Source organism: Symphalangus syndactylus, chromosome 2 (genome assembly GCF_028878055.3).
Source record: "Symphalangus syndactylus isolate Jambi chromosome 2, NHGRI_mSymSyn1-v2.1_pri, whole genome shotgun sequence".
Classification (NCBI taxonomy): Eukaryota; Metazoa; Chordata; class Mammalia; order Primates; family Hylobatidae; genus Symphalangus; species Symphalangus syndactylus.
The window spans coordinates 96,086,900-96,099,738 of NC_072424.2; the positions used below are offsets into that span (position 1 = coordinate 96,086,900).

General features: G+C 40.2%; 1 protein-coding gene across 3 annotated transcripts in view; it reads left to right on the forward strand.

The window, feature by feature from the left end:
* SLC35F1 (solute carrier family 35 member F1) overlaps positions 1-12,839 on the forward strand; it is a 422,068-nt gene that overhangs the window by 367,377 nt on the left and 41,852 nt on the right. For all 3 annotated transcript variants that reach the window (XM_055262538.2, XM_055262550.2, XM_055262546.2), the window contains exon 7: positions 5,013-5,167. In XM_055262538.2, coding sequence (XP_055118513.1) covers positions 5,013-5,167 — 155 coding nt within the window. The remainder of the gene's footprint in view (positions 1-5,012; positions 5,168-12,839) is intronic.

Consider the following 12,839-nt stretch of genomic DNA (forward strand, 5'->3'; position numbering starts at 1 on the left):
AACAGAAAGACTGGTTGTGATTATCTAATCAGTAAACTCAAGTAAAACATATGACCTAATACAGCTAAAAATACCCTCCTGGGGAGCAGGAATGTTAGAGTCACATTCATAAGTCTAATAAACAACTTAAACATGCCCTTTATCCCATGGGTCATACTGTCATATTGTGGGTCATACTGTGCTAAAGGATGTGTGAACAAGTGCAATCGATGTGAAAGTCAAATGTCAGAGAAAAGAAAATGTGTGCTGGGTCAGTGAGCACAGGCTTGCGGTATGCAGGGGCCTTCTTCGCTTTTGATGTTGTGGTTGATGCTTGTCTTGGTTTCGGTTTTAGTATTTTTCCTGGAGGCCAAAACAAAAGATTTGGCCTCTCCCTGAATATGGAATAATGGGACTACAGAGCAGGAAAAGACCTAAAGGATGATTAAGAATACACTTTTCCTGGCCAGGTGCAGTGGCTCATACCTGTAATCCCAGCACTTTGGGAGGCTGAGGCGGGTGGATCACTTGAAGCCAGGGGTTCAAGACCAGCCCAGCCAATGTGGTGAAACCCTGTCTCTACTAAAAATACAAAAATTACCTGGGTGTGGTGGTGCATGCCTGTAGTCCCAGCTACTCAGGAGGCTGAGGATCGCTTGAACCCAGGAGGCAGAGGTTGCAGTGAGTCGGGATCACGCAACTGCACTCCAGCCTGGACAACAGAGCAAGACTCTGTCTCAAAAAACAAAAAAATACACCTTTCTTTTTACCCATGTTGAACCTGAGGCCTGGGGAGTTGAGGTGACTTGACAAGCATTACGTATCTGAGCAAAGCCAGCCCAGTGCCCTTTATACACTTAACCTAATGCATATGTTCTGAGAAGTCATCTAACCTAGCTATTGTTTTTAAGAATTGCAAATAATATTTTAAAACTCTGGTATATTCAAAAGAAAGAGAAAGAACACCACTGGAATCCCAAAGAAAAAGATGAGATCAAATATATGTAGCCTATACAGACACATTATATATATATATAGTGACTCTCTCTCTCTCTCTCTCTATATATATATATAAAATATTAACTGAGGTATTGATAGGAGTCAAATAGGATGTTCCTTCAAAGTCTTATTTCTTTTTATAATAATTAAACAATATAGATGACGGTTATGTACTCAGAATTTAAAGTCAGGCTGCCTATGTGACCTAAGGGCAAGTTACTTAACCTCTGTAAGCTGGTCTGTTGCCTGTTTACTCACAGATCCATCTTTTACCCTTTCCTCTGCTCTGCTTATGCAAATCCACATCCCAGCCTCCCTTGTCAGCTGGATTCCAGTCAGTTTTGGCCAATGGGAGGCAGTAGAGGGAGACTGGAGGTGGGAGAAAGAAAGAAACCATTGTTTCTCTCTGTGTCCCTCTGTTTGGGATCAGATCTCCTCTAGATGTGGCTGAGTCTCCTCTGTGATTCTAACCCTGCTGGGCTTCCCTAACTTCTGACCTCAGGTAATGTGGCCTCCCTCTTGTATTTCCCTAGCTCTTGGGTTGTGAGTAACTCCCTGGTATTGCTAATCTTAGGTTGTCTCACCATCCCTGTTTCCCCATCACCCGTTTGAACACCTTTGTAACTTGTACTCCATATAACATATCCTCCATTTAACCCAGTATGGACTGTGTTTCTTGACTCTATAAGCCTACTTCCTAACCTGTATAAAGAGGATAGCAAAAGTTATCAGCATTACACTGTTGTGGAGATTAATTACTGCACATAAAGTACATGACACATAGTGAGTGAGTGCCCAATCCATATTAGCTGATAATAGTATTTCCCATCTCTGTAGCTTAAATCACTTTAGTGCATAAGGACAAGAATGACCAAATTCTATCCTTAGTGAGAGAGAGAACATTCCAAGAGGAAATGTTTATACACATACTCTGTTATAAATGTAGTTACTGCAGCCATTTTGTAGTTGTCAGTCAAAAAGTAATTCAGTTCATTTGTATGATCATGATGATCAATGGAAAACCCTACCTGGACAGCAAGTTGGACTTTCAGAGGCATTATTGATGTCCATTAACTATCTAATGTCCATCTAAGAACAGCCAAGCAAGGGCAATGATACTGCATTCCAACTCTCAATTTAATCATGTGTTAACTAGGCTGGCTGTGCTTTGCTTGGGAAACAGTATATTCACATGCAAAAACATTGGTTGACCTAGTTGTCAGTTGTGATAGTGTATATATTCCACTCCTGTCCCCCACCTCTAATTTCTGCAACATTTAAAAATAGGTTGAGAATATTTTAGCTGGAAGCATCATAAGGTAGCCTGGTTAGCAAAGTGCCATGTATTTATTTCCCTACTCTCCTTTGTTCACCAACTGGGCTTGTAAAATCTCACCACTTCTCTGAGTCCTCCAATTATATATCCAGCTCCCTACTGGACAGATCCTTTTGGATAATGCATAAGCGTCGAAAACAACACATCCAAAATGGGGCATTTTATTTCTCCTGAAAACCTGGTTCTCTTTTAGCTCCCTCCATCTCAGTATATGGCGTCACAGTTCACCTAGTTGCTAAATTAGCTGGAACCCCTGGGCATCCTCCATGCTCTCCTTTCCCTCACCACCTACCTCAGTCTATCACCAGGGCTTGTTGAGTCTTCACAGACCCACCTACTTCCCTTCTCCGCTGCCGTTTCAAGCAAAACCAAGCAAGCTACCAGCCTCTTTTGCCGGGACTGTGACACCACTGTTCTAACTGGTCTCTGTAACTGATCCCATGCTTTTCTCCTTCCAATCCCTTCTCCACAGAGTAGCCAAAATCACCTTTTGAAAATGTAGATTAGATTCTTTTAGTCACCTGCCGCAAACTCCTTAATGGCTTCCTCGTACAACTAGAATAAGATACACATTCCTTTCCAAGACCTGCAGAGTCTGGCATAATCCATTCCCTTCCCAATTTTCCAGCTTCCTCTGCCCGTTCTCTTCATTCTGCTCAGCGATTCTGGCCTTGGTCAGCATCTGGGACACTTGAGGCCCTGTCCCTTTCAGGAACTTTTCATGTACAGGTTTCCTTGGCTTCTCTCCTGGCAATCTCCTTTTGGTCCTTCAGCACTCAAGGTAAATGCCACCTCCACAAAGTAGCCCTACCTCACCACCCTGTCTAAAGCAAGCTCCTGACATTCTCATTAAGAAACACTTGTCTTTCTGTACAGCATTAACAGCAACTCTAAGCTTCTTGTTTATCCTGTTTTTCATTGTTCCTAGCCCATAGCAGAGTGCTCAGGGCATAGTTAGTACTCAAAGAATAATAGTTGAATAAATGAGTGAATATACCAACAGAGCCCACAAGTCAAAGTCCACCCAAAATGATGGAAGGGTATTATTCTGGAACTTTCTAACCCAGTCATGGTATTTAAATCAGTGACACCTTCAAAAAACAAAAGAAAAACAGAAACAAGGCTCTGGTGCCTAGACTGTGTTCTGATCAAGTTTTATTATTTTTAGTGGATTAATTTGAGGATTGATCTTGTCTCTAGTCTGTTAATCACAGATTTCTTAAGGAGTACCAAATTAATTTTTATGTCTTTTCATGTGTTAGTCATAAGTTATGTAATATTTATTGCATTTTTAGTAGTTTGGTTAAAAGGAAAATGAACTACAGGTAGCATGAAACCCACATACAGAAAAACTGTCCGTTTTTAGGGAATTCAAACTTCTGATGGAGAATTAAAAACCAAACTAATATTACTGCGATAGAATCTACGCGTAAGACTTTTACCTTTCCGAAATAGGAAAGTGGTCATTCCCCCTTGCTCTGAGGGCACTTCCACCACGCTAGAGGGGGCTGTTGTACTGAGTTTACTTACTTATGTTCAGCATAATTTTTTTGTAGATCTGATGTGGCTTTTCATATGGAATGATGATTTGTGCCCTTAAGCACTTTTCTTATGGGTAAACCCAATTTCTCTTTGGATGAATCCCTGGTCTTCATAGTCAGAAAGACCAGATATTCGGTACCTACCAAACTCCCCAAAATCCCTAAGTCAGAGGAAGCAAATCTGCCCACAGCCCACACCAGACACATTTAATCAAGGATTCCTTTGGAAAGGTTATTTTTAGTATGTTGTGATGCCCAGGCAGACACTGAATTTCAGCACTTATTCTTATCCTATGCCTTATTTTCTCAAGGTGGAGAAACGAGCATTTTTTTTTTTTACATTTACATTGTATCAACATTTGGGGAAAGTATAGATTTAGCTGTAAACTCCTGCTTGAGACCCTGCAAAATAGAGTACCCATGTCTAGGCGTAATCACAGAGAAAGAGAGAGAATTTTTGAGGATGAGAGATTGGCCACATAGTATTTTAAGGTCATAAAAGCCCACATGTGAGAGTTCACAGTATGCCAGGATATGTGATGGAAGGGCAGGACTCTGTGTTTTGGGTAGGGCGGAACAGAATTCAGAAATCTGGAAGAGACTGACAGATCATCATGTAATCCCAGCAATGAATTCACCCACCCAAGGCCACACAGTCAAGATTCCAATTCAGTATTCTAAGTCCGGGTCTCTTTGACATGCAAGCTCTTTAACTTTAAAGACTGCGTAGTTATTCATCATTGTGGGCAATACATGATAGCAAGCAGTTTTGTTGCTGTTACTCAAATTAAAAACTAAGAGGTAAAAAAAATGTTTAAAAATAGATGAGTAGCAAAAGCTGATTACAGCACAATTGGGAGAATTCAAAAACCTTGATTCTGTGTTCTGACTATCGCCACTAAGAGGCACTCCTTCCCAGAAGAAGCAAAATGTCAGCAATGCAATAAGAAGCAGAAAGTTCATTTTTCACACTTAAATTTTAATTTTTTTAATCTTATTTTATTTTTTTACTGTGTTATCCAATAATAAACATCAGTGAATACGGGGGAGGAGAAACTCTCTTGTGTGAGTGACAAGTGGTGTGCACTCTTCCCCTTCTTTCCTGCTATGGATGCTGAAGATGCCCTGACACTGCCTTCTCTTTACTCTTCCCCCAGGACTGCTCTACGTTGGCTTTAGTGCCTGCATGTTTGGTCTCTACAGCTTTATGCCAGTCGTCATAAAGAAAACCAGTGCCACTTCAGTCAACCTCTCTCTGCTTACAGCAGACTTGTACAGCCTGTTCTGTGGATTGTTTCTCTTCCACTACAAGGTAAGTTGAGTGAGTGCTCCTTTGTGAAGATGATACTTTGTAGGAAACAATGAACATGGGTAGGAATGCCTGGATGTGAAATGCCCTGATTTTGTGTAGGGAATAGGAATGTAACTGGGTGTGCTAACCTCCATGATTTAGGTATTCACATTTCAACTAGAAGACAGAGACATTTTGTTCTATGAGATCAGTAACTATGGACAATTGATAGTAAAAGATAAGAAACAGCCATAAAGGAAAGAGCTTTTGAATACTGGGGACAGTTTTCCTGATAGCATTCAGCCCAGAAGCTACTCTTTTTGCAGTATGAACCTAGGAAGAGTTGTACAATTCCCAGACTACAGCTGCAAAATGGATTCTTCAAAAGGCCTTGGCAGAGTATGTTCTCTTTGGAGAAAAGACACAATTCCTGCAGTTTCTGCTTTGCAGATATTTTTATAGCAAATATGAATGCAAAATGCTAATGTACTAGAAATAATTTTTTTACTAAAAGATTGGGGTTTGAGTAAAGGAATGCAAAGAGATCATGTGAGGCACTTGCAGTGAATGCATCAGCCCTGAAGAAAAGAAGACACTGTCCAGTCCAAAGATGTCAGCCTCTCAGAATGCAAAACTCTACCCACATCTTTACCCTAGGGAGGCATGACTGATTGATTATGGCACACTGAGGTCAGATCCTATTCCTCCTAACACCACACTCGCTGCTGCCAATAACAATCAACTAGAATTGACATGTGAGAAGATACCACTTTCCACTCCTTAACTAGTCCTATAAGAGAAGAGCCAACAGGGACTGTGACCCAGTGTGAAGCAGGCCAAATATGGAATGTCCAAGCAGATAAGACCACACATGGACAGCTGAAAGAAGAAGAGGCAGAAGAAAAGAGACACTACTCTGGCCACTTCTAGCCAAGTTCCTCACCAGTGGTATTATAGCCACCATCCGCAGCACACGGGGGTGGCCAGATGATGGGGCACCTTGGTGGGCAGAGCATCTTCATCCAGATGAAACTGGGTGTAGACGTTCCTGGAGCAACAATAAGCTAAAAAGAGCATGTACTTGATGTGACCAGGGCAAAGCAGCTGAAGTGAATAATCAGGATTACTACTGAGAGAAGCAAAACATAGCCAAGAAACCGATGCAGAGGGGCAGACACGGGTGAAAAAGAGGTTACAAACAAAGCTAGTTAGTAGCTAGGAGGATCAGAAACAGGATCTGAGAGATGGTACAAGTTGAGAAGGTGGCTGTGACAGCAGACAGGAATAAAGTTCCTATTTTTCCTCCAGCTTTATTGAGGTATAACTGAGGAATAAAAATTGTACCATATACAGTATTTAAGATGTACAACATGATTTTTTGATGTATGTATACATTGTGAAATGTTCACCACAATCAAGCTAATTATATCCATCACCTCACATAGTTACCTTTTTTCTCTGTCTCTGTGTGTGTGTGTGTGTGTGTGTGTGGTGAGAATATTTAAGATCTACTTGCTTGGCAAATTTCAAGTACAGGTTACCACTAACTATCATCACCATGCTATATGTTAGGTCTCCAGAACTTACTCATTGTATAACTGAAAGTTTGTACCCTCTAGCTATCATCTCTCCATTCCCCCAACAAGTTCCTATTTTATATGGAGCCTTTTGCCCAATACAATGGCAAAACCAAGAGCTTAAAGAAAGTACCTAGGACTGGGCAATGTTTATTGTTTGCAATTTGTTTTGTCTGTATGGAACAAGCTGCTTCCCAAGCTACCTTAGTCCTCATAAGGGTAAAAAGCAAGATCACAATATGTTCCTCTCGTGCTGCTCCTAACCAGTGCTGGGAAGACCAGCTTCCTTCAAAATCCCCCTCCTCACATACCCAGTCATTTTCCAGAGCTCTGGGGAACACCTGGCTATGGGTTCATCCTCACAGCAGAGTGGCCACCAATATTCTTCTCTCCTCTTCAGTTAAGCATCCACATCTAGTCCATTACTTGGTGTGAACTCAGTTCTTAGCAATTAATCTTGTAATTTGCTTTATAAGCTCCTGAACTAGAAGAATCCCTTTAATCTTCCTTAAGGGAAGATAACCAAAATCTATTGTTCTGCCGAGGACTGCAGTCACTGCTTGGGCAGTTCAGACCCAGGCCAGCTCCCAGCATGCCTGAGAGCAGTGTTCCTGAAAGTCTGGTTTCACTGGGGTGCTTGATAAAAATGCAGATTTGTGGGCCACACCCCTACGCCACAGAGTCAATATCTGGAGATGTGTCTGGGGAAGTCTGGTTGGTAACAGGTTCCCTCTGGCAGTCTGATGCCCTCTGAGTTTGAGAACCACTGTCCTTGATAAGAGTGTACTTGAACAGTGTCTGTTCCTGTCTGAGTCTGTCCTTTCCCACACATCCACTGATGTGGGGTTAAACCTGGGGTTCCTCAAATTTACAAGCATCAGGAAATGAGAGGGCTGATACGCTAATTCTCTGCAATCCATCCTCTCCTCCTATCATTTGTGTGTTACTACTCATTGAGGATAAGTAACTTTGCTGAAGAAGAAACCATATAGTAACCCCTCATTATGCCATCAGAAGGGAGGCTGTGTTATCTGAAAATTAAATTACTATATTCACTAATTTAGAATTGTAATGGATATTTTTATTTCATACAGCAATGACTTGGGTTTTTTTGGTATGCAAAATACACATATATTTTGTTACTATTTGAAAGATAAATTTTCTCAAAGCAGGGATTGATCTAACATAGTAGTAATTTCTTCTAGTTAAAATTTATTTCTATTGCTTTTTTTAAAATTAAACTTTGAATATAATTGTGATTCACATGCACTTTTAAGAAATAATAGAGAAAGCCCAGTTAACCCCTGTGAGCCCAAGTATCTGAGATAGGTCTCAATCAATTTGGAAAGTTTATTTTGGCAAGGTTAAGGGTGCACCCGTGACACAGCCTCAGGATGTGGTGACAATATGTGCCCAAGGAGGTTGAGGAACAGCTTGCTTTTTATACATTTTAGGGAGATGTAATACATCAATCAATATATGTAAGATTTACATTGATTTGATCTGGAAAGGCCAGACAACTCAAAGCAGAGGCTTCCAGGCCACAGGTTAGATTTAAACATTTTCTGATCAGCAGTTGGTTGAAAGAGTTATTATCAATAGGAAGGAATGTCTGGTTTACCATAAGGGGTTGTGAAGACGGGTTTTATCATGCAGATGAAGCCTCCAAGTAGCAGGCTTCAGAGAGAATAGATTGTAAATGTTTCTTATCATATTTAAGGTCTGTATTGATGTTAATGCCAGTTGGCTCCTCCTGAATTCTAAAAGGAAGGAGGGTATAGTGAGGCATGCCCAACTCCCCCTTCCCATCATGCCCTGAACTAGCTTTTCAAGTTGACTTTGGAATGCCTTTGGCTGAGAGGGAGGGTCCATTCAGATGGTTGGGGGGGCCTTAGAATTTTATTCTTGGTTTACACTCTTCACCTAGTCACTCACCCCCTAGTGATAACATCTTGCCAAACTGCAGTCCAAAAAACCCCCACAAAACTGTAGTACAATACCAGGATGTTAACACTGATATACTCAACATCCAGAACATTTCCATCAGCACAGGGATTGCTCATGCTGCCCTTTATAACCACACCTACTTCCCTCACCCACTCCCAGCTCCTCAAAATCACTAATTTGTTCTCCATTCCTATAAATATGTCATTTCAAAATGTTATATAAATGGAATTACAGTGTGTTACCCTAAGGATTGAGTTTTTCCACTCAGCATAATTCTCTGAAGATTCACTCAGGTTGTTGCGTACATCAGTAGTTTATCTTTTTTATCACTCAGAAGTTGTCCATGGTGTGGATATGTCACAGTTTATTTAACCAGTCACCTGGTGAAGGACATCTGAGTATCTCTACTTTTGACTATTATAAATAAATTTGCTATGAACATTCATGTACAGGTTTTAGTATAAACAAGAGTTTTTATTTCTCAGAGATAAACTCCCAAGAGTACAACTGCTGGGTTGTATGATAACATGTTCAGTTTTTATAAGAAACTGCCAAACTATTTTACAGAGTCATCTATTGTCTTTTATTACAAAGCAATATATATCCATTGTAAGAAAGTCAGAAAATGCAGATAAGTGCTCTTGTACATTGGTACCATTTTACAGTGGATGTATATTTTTACAGTGCACATATATTTTACAATTTATATATTTTTAATAAAAATTTAGTTATACCATACATGGTTTTGTCATATGATTTAAACTTAATATGTATATGTTTCCATATCATTTAATGTCTCCATATTATATAAGTCTAAATTTGTGGTTCTCAACTCTGGCCATACCTTACAATCACATGGAAAAAAAAATAAAACATAGTCATGCCTAGGTCCTACCCAAGAAAGCGAGATCCTGATTAATTGGGAGCAGGTTTTTTAAAAGCTCCTCAGATTATTCATCATATATGCTAATATACAGCCAGAGTTGGGAGTCACTAATCCGTAATAGTATTTTAATGGCTATACAGCATGCCACAAAATGGTTATACTTCCATTTTTTTAACCCAGGGTTCCTTAACCATGGTGATGTTGATATTTTAGACAAGACGATTGTTTGTTGTGGGGGCCTGTCCTTTGCTTTACCCCTGGCCTTGAGCTACCAGATGCCAATGGCATTCACCCAGTAGTGAGAATCAAAAATTTCTCCACACATTGCTAAATATAGAGAACCACTGATTTAACAGTCCTCAATTATTGAATTCAGGTGTTATCTCTTTTTGGCTAATAGAAATAATCTGGAAAATTAGCTTCTAAGTTTTTGTTCACATCCAATATTTCAGTGTTTTTTTTTTTCAAAATAATTTATATGTAAATATACAAAATTGACTTTTTTATTTCTAATTTGAAACAGAAATCTTTAAAATAATTTGAGAATTCTACTGACCAAACAGGAGCCCTGCACAGAAGCAGTACATGCAAAGCCCTGTTAATATCATGACAACCAATATTAGGACATAGACATATGCTGTATTTCTTCTTTCCCTTCATTCTCATTGTACTTAATTGACACCACACCACTTAGCTCCTGAATAAACACTACCTTGTATTGTTTTCCAGTTGCTTTATGAACAATCATATTTAGTATCTGCAAAGAAATAAGCAAAATAATCAATTTAAATCCAAAACTTTAAAAAAAAATTATTTGCCTTAAAGAGTCTCTAAAAGGCTCTTCCAGGCAATGCTTGAATTTAAAATCAAGTAGTCATTGTTTGGAAAATTCATGTTTCATCCTCAGGGCCCTACTTCCCTGTCTCTAACATTGGCCTTGGGGTCTGCAGGTGGAGAGCCAGAACAGGGAGAAGGGTAGCACTAAGAGGCCCCCAGGTTTCCCACCACAGCCAGATGGGCTATCTCAGAAAATCGACTTTTTTTTTTTTTTTTGAGACAGAGTCTCACTCTGTTGCCCAGACTGGAGTGCAGTGGCATGATCTCGGCTCACCACAGCCTCCACCTACCAGGTTCAAGCAATTCTCCTGCCTCAGCCTCCCAAGTAGCTGGGGCTACAGGCAAGTGCCACCATGCCCAGCTAATTTTTGTATTTTTAGTAGAGACAGGGTTTCACTATGTTGGCCAGCCTGGTCTCAAACTCCTGACCTCATGATCCACCCACCTTGGCCTCCCAAAGTGCTGGGATTACAGACATGAGCCACCATTCCCAGCCAGAAAATTGACTTTTAAATAACATTTATTGAAGTTACTTTTATCATTATGAGCAAATTATGGCCAATGCAAAATTCTTGGTAAATTTTATAACATTCAAAAATGGTTATGGTGATGGTATGGGAGTGGGAGAAGCAGCTGTGTCATATATATATATATATATATATATATATGTACACACACACACACACACGCATATATAATAAATTTGGGAAAAGCTGTGTGTATATGTATAATATCTTTGGGAAGGTACATGAAAAAAGTCTATTCTGGGGAAAAAGTATTTAAATCCTTTCCCATTTTTAAATTGGTCACTTGTCTTTTTATTATTGGGCTGTAATAGTTCTTCAGATATTCTGGATACCAGACTCATCAGATATATGGTTTGTAAATATTTTTCCCATTCTGTGATTGTCTTTTTACTTTCTTGCTAATGTCTTTTAAAACACTAAAGTTTTAAATTTTGATCACACTTTAAATTTATCTATTTGGTTGAACCTGTATAAACATGAAAGGAACCAAGTAAAAGCCGCCGCTGCCTTTGAGCTGCCAGGTGTTCCCTGGTGGCTTCCATATACATCTCCTCTCCTGGGCTGTGAGTAATAACTGCTAATTGCCTGGCATTGCTCTAAAGGGATAGTTGGAAATCACAGCCTTCAGGAGAGGCATCTTTAAACTAAATGAAATGTTGTGTGGAAAAGAGTTTAGTCAGTAAACGTAAATTGAAGAGTTTAAAAAATACTGATGTGGCTGGGCATGGTGGTGCACGCCTGAAATCCCAGCACTTTGGGAGGCCGAGGCAGGTGGCTCACCTAAGGTCAGGAGTTCAAGACCAGCCTGGCCAACATTGTGAAACTCCATCTCTACTAAAAATACAAAAATTAGCTGGGCATGGTGGCAGGGGCCTGTAATCCCAGCTAGTTGGAAGGCTGAGGCAGGAGAATTGCTTGAACCCGGGAGGCAGAGGTTGCAGTGAGCCGAGAGCATGCCACTGCCCTCCAGCCTGGGCGACAGAGTGAGACTCCATCTCAAAAACTAAATAATAAATAAATAAATAAATAAATAAATAAATAAATAAATAAATAAAATACTGATGCTTGGGTCCCCCTCTCACCGATTCTAAGCACCCAAGCATCAGAGGTTTAAAGGCTCCCCAGGTGATTCCAGGGTGCAGCCAGTGTTAGACACCTGGTTCAGACTTACTATACATGGCTGCAAGCAGGTAGAACTGGGACCAAAGGGTGAAGGTTACGACCTTATTGCTAAATATAAAGACACATTGTTAACAAGTAGCTGAAAGTGCAATAGACTGTCTTGGGAAGCAGGAGTTTGCGTGGCCAGAGGAAGCAGGACACTGATGTGAGAGAGTACCGAGGGGCCTCAGCTTCTGTGCTGGGGATTGGACCACTGACCTAGTAACCTCTGAGAGCTCACTTGGTTTTACTATGGTCTACAATTACAGATTATTCTTTAACTTAATGATGATGTTTTTAAGCAGCTTTCTGGTCTGGTTATAAATATCTGCATGTTGGAGGGGAGGGCTAGTTTTCCACAGATGTTGCTTATCCATGCAGAACTAAATGACTAAATGAAGCTCGCCTGCCTAACATTGATTATTTGGGTTTGTTTTTTTTTTTTTTTTTTCCAATTTCCACTCTTGGAAAAAATCCATTTCTTTTCCCTCCCATCATTCCGCTGTCTGCAACAGCTCTGCCTCTTGTGCTGACTGCTGTGCTGACTGGACAGTAAAGCCCCATGTTCCTGGGAAGCAAATGACCTAATTCTAAATTCATCTATCTGAAAGACACAGTGCTTCTGCAAACTCTAAATCTTACAAGACTTTGAGAAATGGTCATGTATTTCTATTCTTTATTACCTGACATTATTGAATCCAGAGCAGTAAATCTATAGTCATCCACAGAAAGCACAGGAAATGAGCTTGACTGGGCCT